This window comes from Mycteria americana, chromosome 20 (assembly GCF_035582795.1).
Source record: "Mycteria americana isolate JAX WOST 10 ecotype Jacksonville Zoo and Gardens chromosome 20, USCA_MyAme_1.0, whole genome shotgun sequence".
Classification (NCBI taxonomy): domain Eukaryota; kingdom Metazoa; phylum Chordata; class Aves; order Ciconiiformes; family Ciconiidae; genus Mycteria; species Mycteria americana.
In genome coordinates this window covers 385563-404048 of record NC_134384.1, presented here as the reverse complement: position 1 = coordinate 404048, position 18486 = coordinate 385563, and the positions used below count along the sequence as shown (strand labels likewise).

At 44.1% G+C, this 18486-nt stretch overlaps 2 protein-coding genes across 3 annotated transcripts in view; both read right to left on the bottom strand.

Annotated features, from left to right (window-relative positions):
- The window catches only part of TRIM33 (tripartite motif containing 33), a 41756-nt gene extending 28646 nt beyond the window's left edge, over window positions 1–13110 (bottom strand). Inside the window, exons 1-3 of one of the 2 annotated variants that reach the window (XM_075521427.1) lie at window positions 12552–13110; window positions 1259–1377; window positions 1008–1155 (exon numbers count right to left, since the gene is read on the bottom strand). In XM_075521427.1, coding sequence (XP_075377542.1) covers window positions 1008–1155; window positions 1259–1377; window positions 12552–13008 — 724 coding nt within the window. In that variant the 5' untranslated portion in view covers window positions 13009–13110. The remainder of the gene's footprint in view (window positions 1–1007; window positions 1156–1258; window positions 1378–12551) is intronic. The other variant, XM_075521426.1, reaches the window with a different exon arrangement.
- A 1099-nt stretch (window positions 13111–14209) lies between these two features.
- Window positions 14210–18456, bottom strand: BCAS2 (BCAS2 pre-mRNA processing factor). Its single transcript, XM_075521765.1, has 7 exons — window positions 18252–18456; window positions 18083–18175; window positions 17918–17988; window positions 17617–17778; window positions 16487–16537; window positions 15188–15268; window positions 14210–14657 (listed from the first exon to the last, which is right to left on the bottom strand). Exons 1-7 carry the CDS (start codon window positions 18342–18344, stop codon window positions 14528–14530), a joined length of 681 nt encoding a protein of 226 aa, XP_075377880.1. The 5' UTR covers window positions 18345–18456; the 3' UTR covers window positions 14210–14527.
- Between the last annotated feature and the right edge of the window lie 30 nt (window positions 18457–18486).

Genomic DNA, 18486 nt, shown 5'->3' with positions numbered 1-18486 from the left:
ATTGTCTAAAAGGACTAAGCTCAACAGCAAACTTTTTAACTATTAATATGATTTTGACAAGAGCTGGGAGAAAGCAAAGCAGCGTTACCCTTTGAAACAGCACAATGAGACAATAATGAAGATCTTAATTTACTTTAAATGTAGAGAGCGCGCAAAATGTCAAGATCTCTCTTCCTCAATATGATCAGTCTTCATATACACCCAGATTGCATAGAACCTACGGGTCTTCAAATCAGAACTTTTATCCCATTTACAAATAAAATCTTCTAAGCTAAAATCCAGCTACCTTCTACCTGTTTTGAGAATGTTTTCCACATTACCTTGGGAAGTTACAAATTATATACGGTCAAATGACAGTTTAAGAATTAGCTTCTAATAAAGCTGCAGGTCTAAACAAACTGTACACACACTTTGCACATTAAATTTTGCTGAAAGAGATATTAAACCTAAAATAAATTCAAAGTCCACATTTACTCAGCAATATCAATACAACAGTAACATCATATTGACTATGACTACAAGCTTATCTGTATATCCTTCTCCACTGGGAGAACTACAATTGCTCCTCATAACCAAGTACAACAAAATGTATAATTTAATTTCCTTGGCCAATGGATAAGATTAGCAATATGTCGGTGCTCTGCAGAATTCAACCCCTCCATTTAGTTAGTGATTCTACTAAACAAAAGGATTATTAATAATGGATCTAAATCCTTTCCAAAGACTGCAGTCTCATTCTGTTTCTTCTGTACTTAAGATATTTTCTACATTGGACATCAAACTGTACACAAAGTATTAGCAAACAACCCATTTTAGTTTAAAATTTAGTTTTTCCTCTATTTCTAGAGCTACCAATTTTGCACTGGTAGCTTTTTACTAAACTTTTCCCACATCTTTGGGGAAAGCCATACAGCTGGTTGCTACCTAAATAATCCTCCAACTCTCTTTTTACATGTGCCAAAGAGAAAACATTTTTACTACAGGCTAAGTGATATCCAAACACTCACCTGAAGATACATCCTCTTTTTTTCTGATCATATGATCTTTAGTAAATTTTACTCGCTGATGAGCTTCTATGCAAGTCTTGCACAACCATTCCCCACACTCTACACAAAATCCAACAGCACTAGCATTATCTTCACAGCTTGTACACACCTGCAAAGGAAAACAGTCAGTTACCATCATTTTCCTGTAAAGCATTAACATGTACAGTAACAAAAACAGCATGTGAATTCCAGCAAGCAGGAAAGCACCATACCTGTTCTGACTTCTCATCGGAGCTGCTTGGTGTTTCTGACGTGTCTTTTACAAAGTAGTTATCCACCAGATCTATCTGTCTGCATTCTTGGCGGCATATTGGACATCTGATTACACCAACTGCAAAGCAGAAAAAGTTTCCCACTTTTAAGAAAAAGAACGTGAAAATCAACATGCCCAGAATCAAAAGATGACAAGAATGAACACAAAATCCTCAGACTGCTCATTTCACTTGGGTAAATGAACAGATTACACAGCTGACATTACTCTTAAAAAACAGTCATTACCCATGTATAACAGGTTTCCCCTAAAAAAACACCCCAACAACAACAAAACACGAAAACCCCCATGAACCACACACCCCCCTCTTCAGAAATGGATCCCTTACCTAGAATGAAGTTATGATAATTTCTACATCATACTCAGTTTTTCCCTACTGATTTCTTCCTGAAAAAATACATATTTTTAGCCAAGTCATTTGTTCTCCCTAAGCAAATATCGTCTTTTTTTTTTTTCCTCCTCATTTTCGTTTGTTAAACTCAAGGCACCTGTTAATTACTTTTTATAACCATCTATTGTCCAGTCTGTCTCAAGACAAGCATTAAGAGAGTCGTGCCTGGATAGTCAGGTGTGACTTTAGTGACGTTCACAAAAATGTCAAAGTAGTAATGTGTCACAATATTCTCCCAGATACAACAGGGGATGTCTTATAACCTATTTCCATGAGGTCAGGGAGGCAGATGAAGTAATACAAACTATCTGAAGGTTTCGGGGTTTTTTTCAAATAGTGTTCTGCAGGGAAGGCTAATACCAAAAAACATGAGTTGATAGCAAAAAATCCTCTCACGCCAACTACACTTGCCTTTCTGCAGCACATACAACACTTTGCACATATACATGTAAATGTATACACACATAGCTTTAACACTGGATATCAATTAGACGAGTTCCTTTCCAGTATCCTGCTTTGCTATCCTCTGTAATTGCTAAATTAAAGTTTTAAGTCCTCAGCAGAGCTGCAAAGAAGTTACTACATGAACCAAATCGACATTTAAAGATGTTCTATGAACAACCCATGTTAAAGGTTTGAAAACTTATTTACCACTAAGGTAGTGGTTAACACTTTCTTCCCAGAAGTGTCATCTAGTCTGCCAGTCAAGTTCCTATACACTTTTGTGGTGAATATAATTTTCAAGGAAAAGCTTTCAAAGCAACTGGGTATTTTTATACACTGGGACACCTGAAACAACTTTGAAAAGTAAGTGTAATTAAATGATGCTCAACTCCTTTGTGGATATTCAGTGAGAACAGTAGGACTTATTTCAGGGAGATTAATTACATTAGTAGTAAATTAGCATTAATTTTTTCAAGTGCTAAAATTAACAATGGCTTCAAAACACAGAAGATTCACTACAGAGCAACAACAATAATCCAACTAAAAATTCCCTGTCTCAAACCAAACATGCTTCAAGAGCAGGATGTGAAAAATAACCAGTATTTCAGTACCTACATGTACAAGAGCTTTCATATACACAATGAAGCCTCCCCCATATGCAGAACCTTGAGATTTTCTTACTACTGAAAGACAAAATTCCTTAGGGAATACTACATGAAAACCATCTATCAGCTGATGTGTATATACTTACAGAACAAAAATTTCAAACATTTACCATTAAAACTACTCCATCTAAAACAGACCACAGGTAAACCTGATTTTTAGTACTGTCTTGGGTTAATCACACAAAATATTGCAGGGGGAAAAAAAAGAAGCCCAAGATTTACAATCTTTACACAACGCGAAGTCAAATTCCACAGATGCAAACCGCTTCCTGTAAGGCAGGTTTTGTTTAGTTTTAAACTAGACAAATCACTGAAAGCTTGAATATAATCAAGTCTTTTGATGTCAAAAGAGCAATACAACTGGCAGTTCATGGGCTGGATTCTGACCGTGGGTAATTCCACCTTGGCCATTGCTTCTGTCCAGGGGGACACAGGGAAGGGGTAGTCCACAAACAGTGCTCTCAGTCAAACACTCGCTTCTTGTGCCTCCGTATTCAAATGCACTTTGTACACGAGGTGCCACCAGTGTTCCGCACATATCTCAATAGATCACAATCCTAAGACAAGGCCTTGCGATTCTCATTCAGCATATTACACTTCATTTTCATATCTCAATGCCCATTATTTCCAACAGCAGCTTTCCAATATGAGCCACTACACATCCCATAATCACTCATGTCTCAGTCTTTTAATCTAATATAAAACAAATTAATGCAGCATCATTTGTACTAGGAAACAAACTGCATTACTGAGAAGATACAGATGTGGCTGATTTTGTGAGGGGAGAGGGAAAAGCAGAGAAAAATCACACTGGAATAGCATTTACATAGATGAAAACCAGAAGGAAATCCTTACCTGTCAAAACTTAAGATAATTTGCAAGCTAACAAAGTTTATGGTAAAAATTTAATAGGAATGTATTTTAGGACAAGCTAAGGCTCAAATGTTTATATAACCTACTAGAAAAAACAAGGTTTCACTGCCAGTTTCAGTCCAAAAAAATTCTTACAGAAGAAAATTTACATGAAGTAAAAGTAAAAATATCATCCTAGTTATACTCCAGCAGAACTTATTACATTATTTTTCTGCATCAATTCAAATTAGAAGCCTAATACTGTTTAAAAAAAAAAAAAAAAAAAAACAACACACACAAACACGTTAGCCCTAGTACACACATTTCCACTGTAACTCTGCTTTCAAAAAAGGCACGTAACTACTTCCAAGGAATGCATCAGATAGCACACAGCAAAAACTACTGTTAAAAAATCAATCTTTTTTCCTAAATCACAGTTGGATTAGAATTAGACACATTCATAGAAATTATGAAGGTCAGGCAGGTTTATGATCTCCCCTCAATCCCAATTATTACCACAAAGACTTTCTGTGTTCTCAAAGATGGTTTCATATTATTTTGAAGCCATAAATTGATACCCCAGAGGTTAACAGCAGCACTAAAGCGAAGAGTTGAGAATCAGGAAGTTTCTTTCAGACTTCACATTTCAAATCCCATATAGCTCAGTTTCACCTAACCATAAAACAGAAATGCTTCTTCCCTGGCAAAAATATTAGAAGAAGTAGTAAGTATTGACCACATCACGTGAAACTCTGCACTGAGGGTCCAAAATGTTTTGAACAACAGTTCCTTTCTGACTTACAGTACACTATCATCAAAATACTGTCATCAGCATTAACTACAGGAACACAGTTACTCTTCAGGTGCCAAAAAAAAAAAAAGAAAAAAGAAAAAAGCATCCTACACACTTCACCAGCCATCCACAGATGCTCCTGTGAATATCAGTACTTTCATTAAGAAATTCAAGAACAATAAGCCTTTGGACCTAAAAGGCCATGGAAAATGATGAACTAATTTACAAGAGCTGCAGATAACAGGAGTGGGCTTCCAAGCTTCTTACATTGCATTTAAGAGGACGGTTCTTCTACTTGTTTATATCACAAACCACACAACAGTGTATAAGACCTGTAACAACCATGAGCATAAACACTTATTACTGCTCTTCCACAGTACTTGATATACACAGCTCTATGTACCAAATTTTCCCCTCCCTGCCATCTCCAGTAGCACTGTGGTGAAATGAATTACATCCTATTCCCAACTAATTGTGCAGTTCAGATCAGATTCTACTTTTTGTCTCACACTTCTCCAGACATTATCCAGAACAGCAAAAACACTTTCAATCACACGTGTTTACTGTCCCACATCCACTGCTACATACAACGCGTAGCCTAAACTGAGTTTTGTTTCTCTCCTTTTACCCCACCTAAGGCTGACTTAAGCGAGAAGCAGGAATAACTTCTTACCTGGAAATTTGGTTTGAGAGTCACCAATCCAGCAGGTAGGAAAAGCCTGCATTGCATTGTCAACCCCACTCAAAGGGAGATAGGTTTCACTTGCCATCTTCTCACATCATGAGCCATTCCTCCCTACCAGAGTTTCCAAAGCCTGCAACAGAGGGAGAAAAGAAACTCCCAGATTCCTTGCGACACACTCCTAAGGAGTCTCCTGACACAGTCAGAAAAAGCAATTCGCCTGAGACACTACTCTGAGCTAAAGAAAGCCACAGAGGAGAACTAACAGAAGCGCAACCCCATAAGAACGTAGCCAGGGATGGATCTGCAAGAGCTACAGCAGGAATTCGCCCTGGGGAGCCACCTGAGCTGCTCTGCACCCCAGCTCTCTCCAGCACGCTGACGGGACTCAAGGCAGAGCCCACGGCGGATGGAAACAGGAACACCGGCCACGTCCCGAGAATGGTCACTGCCCCGGGAAGAGCTGTCCCTGCCCTGCATGGGAGCCCACGTCTCTGCAAATCAGGCTGTGGATCACAACTGCGAAACCAAGAAAAAGCCATACAAGAACATTCTGGTACGGCTCCAGCTCTCTTGGCAACTTCTGCCGAGCTCATCACCTACATTTCTAACCAAAGCAGAACACAGAATACCTCAGGTGAAGAGTTTTGTCAGAGCAAAGACAGGCACGTAGCACAAATTTTACTACGCAACACGTGTTGAACCATTAGTTATAAGACTAGAAGTCACATCTTCCTTACATTGCACATTAGACGTTCTTATTTGTCAAAGACTTTATTAAAAACACTAATGAGAAGCATCTATGTAATCCTTTTAACTGCTTATGATTCAGATAAAGCACACTAAACTAGACCATAGACATCAAAGGATGTCAGAAAGCGCAAAACTGAAGTAAGTTGTGGAGAAAAAGTAATTTTGTTTTTGTAAAAACACAAAGACTGCTAAAAAATCTGCAACATAATCCAACAGCAAATCACAATGGAACATTTCAAAGAACATAAGATTTCAAATAGAAGATGCTTTTAATCTACCACTGCCAACTAACACCTAAAGCTGCAACAAAAGTATTTTTCTCAGTTGTAACTCTGAACTATGAGAATACCTTGTATATATTTATGTTTAAAATTTCCCAAGGGTAATGACATTTCTCTGATGGCTATTTGCATGCATCTCAAAACAGGCAATTTTTCCAACAGGTTAATATAACTATGAAAGCCTTCATCTTGAACTAGCTTCAACAGGAAATTTATTCAAAACCTGCTTAGAATTAATTTCTCCAGTCTGACATCTTAATCCTGGCAAAACTAAAATACTCTTCCAAATTTTAAAAGTGCTTGAGAGCTACAGAGGTGGAAAGGCTTGGTTCTCTATGCTTCCAGTCTTGTAGGACCAAACCAGAGAAATCGTCTCCAGAGAAAGCTTATATCAAGTCTTCGGCTACTGTACCCACTCCAGCTTGGTATTAAAGAATTCAGACTCTTGGCACTTTTAACATAAGTTGAAACCAACTGATCTGCTCCCATTACATCTTTGCTAGGCAAGACACATTCTGCCTAGGAAGACAGTATGTGTCCAACTCATACCTACTACTTTTGCACACGAAGAAAAAACCTGGAACTTTCTGAATCTTATTCTTTGCTCCTTACCCACACTTCTAGAAATTCCCTTCTGGAATTTCATCAGATGTTTCAGAGACCATCCGTAGAAGAGCAAGGCTTCCTGAGCCAGTAAGAATTAACCTGTTTCCTAGCCAAGCCCACGTACTACCATCCGCTCGATCTGGTTTTCTAGTTTTTGTTTACAAACACTAGAGAGAAGCTGGCTGGGAGCCTCCCACAGGGTAGCCTGGGGTTAGAGAAAGGGGAAGTGGGGAGGAAGGGAAGGGGAACACGGTTACAACTAGCCATGGAAACTTACCTACTCACTACAAACATTACACTGGCTGAAGCAAAATAGCCAACTTTTGTAAGAAGCTTCCATACTAAAGGATCCATACGGTCACTTGTTGACTTCAAGGTCCAAGTTGACTTCAACTTACAGTGAACACGTCACAGCCTAACCAAACACTTCTTAAACCTTACAGAGAACAAAAAGCCATAAGGGAAGGTAAAGTCACTGAAGTTCTAACTCCAAGACAGCCTTTGGCAGCAAAAAAAAGGGTGTTGCTGAGGGTGAGGAGAGCATCAATCTGAATGGGGAAGGGCATGGCATGCACACGATGTATGTGATCAAGGGATAAGACACTACGAAAAGCATGTTGTACTTCAGCAGCACCGTTCACCACTGGATTCCCTCCATCACTGGGCTAGTGCAGGGAGTCTTCCCAGTAGTTCAAAATTATAAATTCAAAGTACCTCTCAAACTTTATTCAAGTATTGAACCCAAACACTTGCATTCCTAAATATCCCTGCTTACATATGAAAATTCATATTTTCATAAGATCCAACGCTTTCAACATAAGCTCTGGTCTGTAACACAAAAATCTTTATGAATTCTTTAGTTGCTTCATGACATTCAAGAGTACTAAAACCCTAAAACGTGAGTATAAAAAAGTAACTTTGACCTCACTTTAATACCCTAAAATACAATGTTTAAAGTACCTTATGGAGAAGAAGTTGAACAGGAGTCAACAGCACGCCCTTCAGCAAAGAAGGCCGACATGTCCTGGGCTGCATTAGCAGGTACAGCCAGCAGGTCCAGGGCAGCAATCCTTCCCCCTCTTTAGCACTCTGGGAGACCACACCTGGATACTGGGCCCAGTCTGGGACTCCCCAGTACAGCACGGACTGACAAACTGGGGCAAGCCCGGCAGCGGCAACCAAGATGACCAGGGCTGGAATACGTAACGTGCGAGGAGAGGCTGCACCTCTCAGACCGCTCAGCCTGCACCGGTGGACCTCACCACTGTCTGCAACTACCTGAGGGGGCAGAGCCAGGCTCTTCCCAGAAGTGCACAGTAAAAGGACAAGTATTAACACACACAACCAGGAACAAGGCAAAACTTGCTTCAACGCAATACGTTTCACATATTTACAAGGATGGTCAAACACTGCAACATAGGTTCAGAGAAGTTGTGAAGTTGCCATCCCAGTAGACAGTCACCGCACAACTGGACAAGGCCCTAAAGAACTGCCTCTAACCAGACCTGCTTTGAGCAAGAGGTTGAGCTAGACAAATCTGCACGTCCCTGCCAACCTACGTGATGCTGTGCTCCTTCAAAAATGTTCACTTTAAAGAAATGGCTTAGATTTTCTGTTGATACTTATGAGATATCAATTAGCACTAGACAAACTCTACCACATCATCCACTGATGATCAAGTCATCAACCTTCTACAATCCTAATTACTGAGTGAACAGCATGATTTTAGACATCTGGATTTAAACACACGTTTGTTTGGGTTGAAATGTGTCAGGCTGATTCCCAACACAAAAGTACTAAGTGAATATAAGAAAATTCAAAATCCTTTCAGATATGTACATTGTTATAACGATGATAAAGCTTCGCAGCTCAGGAAATATCTGCAAGCACGCGTGCAATCTAATAACTCAAACTTCCATTTTAAGTTCAAACTTAGCATGTACGTAGTCCTCTAAGAAATGAATCTCTGCCAGGTTTCATTTATTGGTTGAGAACACCAATAGTAGTTACTGCATGTGCATAATATTTACTTTGCTCAGAAATATAAGGGTCCAGACATTTCTGCATAGCCATACATCAAAACCCCTGTTCTAGTTTCAGTGATTAGACCTTGAAATAAACCCTCACAGGTCAAGTGAGTGACACAATCAGACTGAAATCTGTCAGAATATAAATACATTTAAAAAAAAAAAAATTAACTGCTTTCAAGGTCCACTCCTAATCAGCTTTTTTTCCTTTGGACAAACAATCCTTGCTTATATCACAACTGTCATGCATTGAACTGACAACACATTATATTTAATGAGGAAAACCAATTTATAGCAGTCACAGACATCAATTCTTATAAAAATAACATACGCCTAGAACATTCTCAGACAAAAACATTATTTTAAAATACACTATTAATTTAGACTGAAATCTAAGTTTCAGATCAAGATTTTTAGCAAGTCCAGAATATGAACTGAACATTTTTCAGGACTCAGCCTTTGCTGGGCTCCAACATATGTTCATGACCCTCACTCATCAACACAGGAGAAAGCTAAAGAATCAAGAGAGTTCAGGTGATGTGTACGAACATTCACTGAAACTAAGATGGCCTGCATTTACAGAGCTTAAGCAGTCTATTTGTTGCAGGAATTTTCAGCTGTCTAGACTGAAAATACAGCAACTACTACTGAACTCAGTTTAAGTGATACGTCACATTCTCATAGACATCATACCATTTTTATGTCCCCCTTCCAAAGCAAATTAAAAATAGTTACTGCGTAATTTAAGGTGTGATTAACACACAGTTTCTACGTACACAAACACTGGGTATGGGAGTTGAATTCAGCGTATCAAAATAATTTAAGATACTATATATTATAGCACTCAGTAGTAAATGTATTGTTCCTCAAATTATACATGCACGCACATTAACCAATTGTGTACATGTCCTTTAGGCTCTCTGAAGGCATCCTGCAGCTCTTTTTTAGTTTTTCAGCCTAATGAAGACTGTGACATTCACAAAGAGCTGGGAGAGCCACGCGTTCTCTCTATTGAGATAATCTTCTTAAGAGAGATTGTAAATATCTCAGTGAGGCAGCGAAACCTCAAAACAACCTATCTTCCCAGGAGCAGAAGCAGCAGTGGGTGCATAAAAAGTTGTTTTCCAGTGTCTGTAACCATCTGAAATCTCTAACTTAGAAATAAACATTTTTCAGAATACCGTGATACAAATACAAGAAGGTGTTTTCTTGCAACCTATTCAATCTGAAAGGACGAGTCCAGCTGGACAGCTGAAACACCAGGCATTAAGAAATCATCTATCCACCAAATAAAATGCACATTCCAGTGACCAATTCAGTTAAGTCACTAAACTGAATATAAGATGCTACTTTTTATGTTAAATAAATTACATAAAAAGACGTTTTAAATACCAGAAAACTTCTAATTTTTTCCCCCAACAGAAATGTAAACAACAGAAAAAAAAATTTCACCAGTGCAATAGGTATGAACCTACCAGTTACTTCTTTATAATACAGCAAACCACAACTTTAGATAATTGTTTTAAATTTTAGTCAGTGTTTCTCAAACTTCTAGGGATTGAGACCATTCTTCTGCCTTCATTAGCAGTGTCTCTCAAGGGAGTGGCAACAGGGCAGAAGAAGAGATGCTGATACAGACCATAAACTACTGCCTTCAAGCACCCTTACTGTGTTCTCTACAAGAGCAGCAGCATGCTTTCATCAGGAAAGGGTGCTGTCACACAGAGAACTGCTCTGTAGGTACAGACCTCGCACTCAACCCCTGGTAAGTAACTTCAAGTTATTACCCAATAAATACATGTATTTACTATTTTAAGTACTGACCACTCTTACAGAGCAAAATCTGAAGCTAATTAAGAAAGTAACCAGGAAAATACCAAAAGAAAAACCCAGTTCTTCTCCATAGCACTTGTAATTCTCTTATCTACGTGTAAAGACACTGAAAAATAGCAGGCAAATTTAAATGGATATAAAATAGTACAGCATATAATCCAGCAGTGAGCACCTGCAGTTAAGCATAACCTGCTTCAGGTATAGCTGTGGGTACCACTTCCCATTAATTCTTCCTTCATGAAAAAACACCTGCTCGTGGTTAAGGAGACTAGAGAAGCAGAAGAAGTGGAAGTAACACTTCATTACTACCAAAACCCATGCCAAGAGGGAAGGAACCTGCATGACAAAGCAACGTGGTACTTCTCTGTATGTTGAGAATGTCCATTTTGCACCTGATTTACTGGTAAACATTTCATGGGCCATTCAACTGATTCCATTTACAACGTGCAGAGAGAGCGGTCCACAAAACTGCATCTTCTGGTTGGTCAACATCTTGTTCTTAACTGACCTGCTGGGCTAGTGCATTTGGTCATGCAGACTTAGGTACCACTACAGATGGATCTTAAGTATCCTTACCAGTACACTCTCCTGGACCCTACATGCACATATTGCTCACATCATCTAAAAGTTTTTGATGCAGCAATCCAAAGATGAATTCTTACTTCACCAAAGCACATAGTCAAGCATTCTTAAAATGTGTATAAGAAGAATTGATATTCCAGTTTATATATACTTCAGAAGCTACGCTTCACGTTGTTCCCACACTTGTATCCCAACAGACATAGCGGGATTCAGATAATCCTGCTAAATACTAGTAAAATAAACCTAGCTTTCCGAGTTCTGTTTCTTTCACTAGCATATATAATGCAAAATGTAGAATCTGGAATTTAACAAGAAGGATCACAAGGCCAACTGAGTGCTCTAGTTAGTACATTTATGAGCTATGTTTAATGCATCATCTTCTTAAAAGTGATGGACTTTCTAAGACCACATCCTAGATGAACCGCTTCTGAAGAGTTTGGATGAAAGAACCACTACCAAGCCAGGTCAATTCCTTCACCATGCAACACAGGAAAGGCTTGAGTCCTTGCTAAAACCAGAAAGATGTCACCAAACAAGGTGTCTCTGACCACAGGGCCCAGTTAAGACCTGCAAAACTGCTTACCAGGGCCCTAGTTTGGTCTGTAGACCACAGCATGTGAGTCACTCCATTAAAAGCTCCAGAAGCTTTTCAATTCCATCCTTGAACATATAAAATAAAAAAAAAATAAAATTCAAGCTGTGATTCCAATACAAACACCTGGAAGGAGCAGTCTACACTCGTTCCATGGCACAAGTCATGTCTGTGTAGAGTACACAGGCACAGTGAGTCAACTGACATGCAGCACTGCAATGTTTTAGCTCAGTCCACAGGAAACAAGTATCTGAAAGCAGGCGTCCTACAGACGCCACTTCCAACTGAACGTGTAATACTGTAACAACAGAGAATTAGATTTCACTTCGAGAATTTTTTTTTCGAGTGCTGTAGAAGTGAACAGTCGAGCACTTCCTCACAGACACACCTCTACTGTAGCACCCCTAAGAGCCAAAACAAAACGCACAACGCCATTCACACCATCATTCCAAGAACTTCCAAGTTTCAGCCGTCGCTTGAAAATACGAAGCACTGCAAATATGGGCGCTGCCAGGCAGACCCCGGAGGACGAGGGCAACAGGAACACCGGCACTCACGTACGCAACCTCCCCGGCGCAGCTGTCGAGCGAGGCCGAGAACAACTCCGGTTCCCACCCAGAGCAGCCGCAGCCGAACGCTCGCTCGCTTCCAGGAACGAGACCCCAGCGCGCAACGCGGAGAAACCCGGCGGGGGCGAGCGCCGGCAGCCCTGCCCGGCCGCCCCCGCGCTCACCTTGCTGGATGTCGCCGTTGGCGCCGCCGGGCACGGGCACGCTGAGCTGCCGCTCGGGCTCGGGCAGGCAGCGCCGGCAGAAGGAGTGCAGGCAGGGCAGCAGCTTGGGCTCGGCCTCCCGCCGGCTCTGCAGGCTCTGCGCGCAGACGGCGCAGGTGTCCAGCAGCGAGAAGGGCCCCGGCGCCGCCGGTGTCAGCGGGGGTACCGGGCTGGGGCCCGGCCCTGGAACGACACCGGGCCCCGCCGCCGCCGCCTCGGCCTCGGCCTCCCCGAGACCGCGCTCCGCCGCCGCCGCCGCCGCGCCCGGGCTCTCCCGCTCCTCGGGCGGCGCGGCGGCGGACGCGGGCGGCGCGGCGCCGGAGGGGGACGCGGCCGCGGGCTCCAGGCCGCCGCCGCCGCCCGGCGCGGCCTCGGCAGCCCCCTCCCCGCCGCCGCCGCCTCCTTTGTTTTCCGCCATGTTTCCTCCTTTGAACCCAACTCCCCGCTCCGCGCACGCACGGCGTCACCACGCGCCGTGCGCGCGCCCCGGCAGGGAGGCGGGCCCGGGGCGCGCGCAGGCGCGTTCGATACGGCCCGACGGGCCGTGCGCAGGAGCGCGTGCTCCGTCGTTAAGGGGGCGTCCGGAAAGACGAGTCGTGACGTACTGCCGGCCAGGGCGGGGCGCAGGCCTGTCAACGCACCTCGGGGTGAACCTCCATTGGTCGGCGTCGGCGACTTCCCAACCAATCGCCAGTGGGGGCAGCGCCCCTGGGGGCGGGGCGCGCCGCAGACAGCGGGCCCCGCCCCCCGCGGACGCCCCCCCCGCAGCACCGCCCCCGGGCCTGGCCCCGCCCCCGGGCGGCTGCGGCGGGCGGGAGCACCGGGCCGGAGCCCGGAGCCCGGAGCGGAAGGGGCCGCAGCCCCGCCCGTGCCTGCGGACGCACCGCACCTCCAGGAATCGACACCGCGAGCGCTGTGCCCCGCCGGAGGCCGCTACGGCCCACTCGGAACCTGACCCGACGCGGCATCGATTGCGGAGAGGCCGAGAGACAGGCAGGAGGAGCCGAGAACAGTGTAACAGCGGCGGCGTCACCTCGAGACCCGGGCCCGTTACCTGCCCCGACCGAAGCGACAGCGGTCGCTACGGCAAGGCCTCTCCGTCCCCACGCCCAGCAGCAGGGCTGGACGCCACGCCTGGGAACTTCGCAGTGGACATGGCAACACCCGGGTCAGCAGGCAAGGCGCAGGACGCTGGTGTATCGCGATGCTGCAAGACCTACGAAATACAGTCATGGTGCTGTACCGCACCTAACGATGGATAATTAGAAATATGCGTTAGGAGGTAACTGCGTGATTCCTATCGCACTCTTGCAGTGTCGGGTATAAAACCCCTACAGATGATCCCCTTGGGCGTGCGCAGTTCGCCTGGGACGCCTCACGCACACAAACGAGTCTTTACCTTTGCAATTCCACACGTTGCACCCTAGCCTCTCGCGGGCTGGCACGGGCCAGGTACGAAGGCTGTACGCCGAGCAGCAGCCTCTTCCCCAGACACAGCCTCCCCCCCAGAATTCAAGGTTATGCACATCAACCAGGCAGTGCTGCTGGGTGGGTTTATTCGGCAAAGCCTACCTCGTTGACAGCACTCGGGCTGTTTTTTGAACGTGAAGTGAAAGCCGTACAGGTAGCAAAACGTTTATTAAAGGCATAGGGGAAAATGCAAAACCATGAAACAGTTTTTAAGAGCTCCTATCTTAGGTATATAAAAAGTGAAACAATTCACAGTACGTTTAACTGTGCCCGTAATACATCTGAAGAGGACATTTTGAGTCTACCCTGCCCCCTCCTAGAGTTTAAAACAAGGAAAACAAACAATGGAAATACCTTTTTATCATCTTACACAACTGCAACTAGAGGCGTCTACAAACTCACAGCATCTCCAAAGCTTTTTGTTTTGTTTCTTTAACGCATGCTGCAGTAAGACAGTAAGGATGAAGTCACTGGAAGTCTTGCTGGATATTCTCCTTGTTTGCTTCCCCGTGCTGCTGTTTGATTTGTGAAATTTCATTTTCTAGCTGCACAATCGTTCGTTCAATCTCATAATTTTTACTGACAAGAGAGACCCATCTGGAAGGGAAAAGAAATAAAAAAAGCCTCCAAGTGTTATGTAACAGTCCTCTGTTTTAAAATCAAAGACAGTTATTGCTCCAAAGAAAGCACCAAGACACCAAATAAAGCAGTATTTTTCTCAATACATGATAAACCTCAGTTGATATCGATGGTAATTTGAACAACCAAAGTGATAAAAAGTAGTTTTTAACCCTGTTAAACCTTAACAAACAAAAGTTAATTTACTAGACTCAAATCCACTAACTTCCAATATTTAGATAAAGAAGAGTTTAAGAAACAAGTTAGGCAATTTCAAGCAGCTAATATACCCTCCTTTTCAACATCTGTTGCTCAGTGATTCCCTCAACAACAGTAACTATTATGCAGACCTGAATTACAAATCCTTTAAAACACTTTGTGCAAAGCAACAGTATTCATGCAATAACATCCTACAATAGCGCTAAAAGATCACAGATGCTCTGCGTGGAAGAATTTCAAGCAAAAGATATACCTGTGGAAGATTTAACAGAAAAATTCTAGATACTCACGTAGATTCCATTTCTCGTAGCTTAGCCCCAGCTGTGAGTTGCATGTTCTTTCGTTGCCAGTTCAGATCTTGGATGTTTTTCCTGGAGAGAAAAAGATCTGTGTATTGTTTTTGTCTCCTTTCTTTAAAATTTGTAAGATCTGGTGCTAGTTTTGAAATACACCCAATCCCTAGAAGTACTACCAGAAAACACTTGTGTAGCCAGGACCATAACTACAACGTATAGATGGACAAATCCCAGTACAGGGCTGCACACAGAATCCTGAGATAAATAAAAACAAAAAAAAAAAAAACAAAAACCCCCAAACAACAAAAACAACAACAAAAAAACTTCCACTCTACTACAAGCAAAACTTCAAACACTCAAGCCTACTGCTCCTGGACAAGTGCAGAACAGAGAAAATGTTTTGTTCTCGCTGAAAAAAAGTCAGAAAAGCAAAGATGAACGCTAACCACTCACAAAATTCAGTAATTCAGTGAAGCACTCAAGAAGTGCAGAACACTTAAAATACTTTGGTCTCTAAGTAGTTCTTAGGTCACACTGCTAACGCTCGTATTCTGTTAGCCTCCTTGCCATACATCATGGTGTTCCTTTAGCCTTCCGAACTTGAGTTCTGCTTCTACCCTTTCCCACACTGATTCTGTCCAAGACAAGAATTCCAGCTAATCTAAACACACAGGTACTGATAAAAGATATGAATCACTATGCACTTGCCTTCTACCCATGTCCCAGTATACAGTCCCCTCTTCAGGCTTAGTAGTTCACCTAAATCTGAAAGCTGAAAAGCTTTACTTGCCAAGTCCATAGCATGCTGTCTAAATAGAGCGAATTATGGAGGTGCATCATTTCCATATACTACGACCTCCATCCCCGAGTAATCCATCTCTGTAAACTCATTAAAGCATCCATTTGAAGATGACAGGCCAAACCTAACGTCAGGAAACATGTCTTCACTGAGACAACTGCGCACTAAATAAAAGGCTATCAGCAGTGAAAAGAAAACATGACTACATTTCAGAGAGGATTCCACCACAATCCATTCTGTTCAAAGCAGAGGTTCAGACAAAACAAAATAAACCCAAACAAAACAAACACAGAGTTTGAGTGGAATAGGCATTATGAATGTAACTGCCTGGGGAGAGCAGGATCAGATTTCTTCATCATTGTTACTACTGGGTCTTTTTTCCTGTGACCATGGCAACAGAATATACACAAGCCTTTGTATAGCTTGGGGCAGAGGGGAGAGAGGTTCACTTTCCTTCCAACTTAAGTATGAAAACGTGAAAAAGAATGACTCACCTCAACTTCTGGAGTTCTTTCTGGGCTTGTTCTATCATGTGAACCAGATGTCTAATAGCAGAACGGAAGCAAAGCATTAGGAAAACACACAATTGCTAGATCAGACTCATTTAATCTCCAATTTAACTCCTCAGAGTTAAGCACACAACAAGCCACCTCAATGCAAGCACCAGACAACTGGGTCTCAGTGCAGTCTGTGCTCTTCACTCCTGAAGAGAATGATGCAACACCAACACACTCCAATTGTAACATATGCAGTTTTAAGACATAAACCTTCAACAATCACTATGGTCAGCCCTTGCCATCAGACAGCATCATAAAATCATATCCATTAGCTGGTCAAGTTTTATCTTCAAGCTTGTTCCTGTATAGTTGTGCTATTCTGACTAGAGTGCCACTGTAACATCTGCCTACCTTGTCACTCATCTTCTAACTTTAATTCCAAAATTACCTGTAAACAATTTTTATTATTGTTTCCCTCATATAACATTATCAGAGCACACACAGTTCTTTTTGCTTCCTGACATATGTGTGAGCTAATAGATCCCTCTGCCTGCCTCCCTTCTCCTGAGCTAAGCAACCCTTTGCCTTCTCTCAAAGATAAGTTTTGCATTCGTCTACACCTTTATCTAAGGCTAAGCTAACCCTTCTCAAAAGTGGACATTAACATTCTCTGCCTGAAATAGCCCTGGTGCTTTCTGCAGCCATACTGTCTACAACTTTTTTTTGCTTTTGCAACAGCTTTATTAATAACGGCTCCAGGATCTGAGCAGGATCAGTAGTAAGTCTTCTTTATTTCCACTACTGAATGATCATTTCGCAGGCTGTCATTAATCCCTTTAGTTATCCTCAATTAAAGCCCGTTATCACCAACTGCTACCCAAACAGTAACTCACAAAATTCAAGACTGGGATGTATTGAAACATGGACTATTTCTTGGTCACAGAGACGGCTCCTTCTCTTTCAGATCAGCCTCCTTTTCTTCCACATATAGCTCTCTCAAAGGGGCTCAGTTATTCCAGGATATGTTCTAAGGATCCCCAGTGGACTAACACCGGAGAACACGAGAAACATGCAGAAATTGAAGTCAGAACTTCAACTAGGTTCAGCAAAGCAGATGAAGGCCTTACTCATTGTACACCTTCCAAGCGTTACAACCATGCTGCGACATTAACTCCAGGTTCTCGATGCGGACCGCCTGGTGCTCCAGTTGCGCCATGGAGTTGTTCACGCACTCCTGCCACGCCGTGATATCGTTCTTCTGGCCGGAGGACGGGGCCGGCAGCTCATACCTAGAACATGCCGCCCGCCCACCTCAGGAGAAGGCCCGGCCGCCCTAGGCCCGGCAGGCACCGCTCACCTGCCGGCGCTCCCCGAGGGCGCCGCGGCCAGCGACGGGGGCGGGCGGCTGCTGGGGCCGCCTCCGCTCACCTCTTCATGCTGAGCAGCTCCAGGGGCTGCCGGGCCGCCAGGCGCTCGAACTCGTTCCGCATGATCTCGGTCTGCGGGGAAGGCAGCGGTGAGGCGGCGGCGGCGGCCGGCCGGGCCGGGCCGGGGCGGGGCGGGGCGGGGGGCCGGCCCGGCCGGCCGCCTCACCTCGAAGGCGCTGTAGTCGTGCGCCGGCAGGTAGCTGAGGTAGTTCTTCGTCGGCCGGTACCGCCGCGTCTCCTCCTCCACCAGCGCCGCGGCCTAGCGCACACGGGGCGTCAGGCAGGAACGCCGCCCGCCGCCCCGGCCCGCGCCCGCCGCCCCGGCCCGCACTCACCGCCTCGCGGACGCCCGGCGCCTCGTAGCCCTGGTCGAAGTAGGGCAGCGCGTCCACGACCACGTCTCCGGCCACCAGCCCCGGGCCCGCCATAGTGCGCCCGGCCCCGCGCTCTGTGCCTGCGCCGGCCCTCCGCCGAGCGGCGCTGCCGCAGAGCGCCTGCGCGCCCGGCCCGCCCCGCGCGCGCGCCCCCCTGCGGCCGACGGGACCCCGCAGGGGACGCGGCAACGTGGCG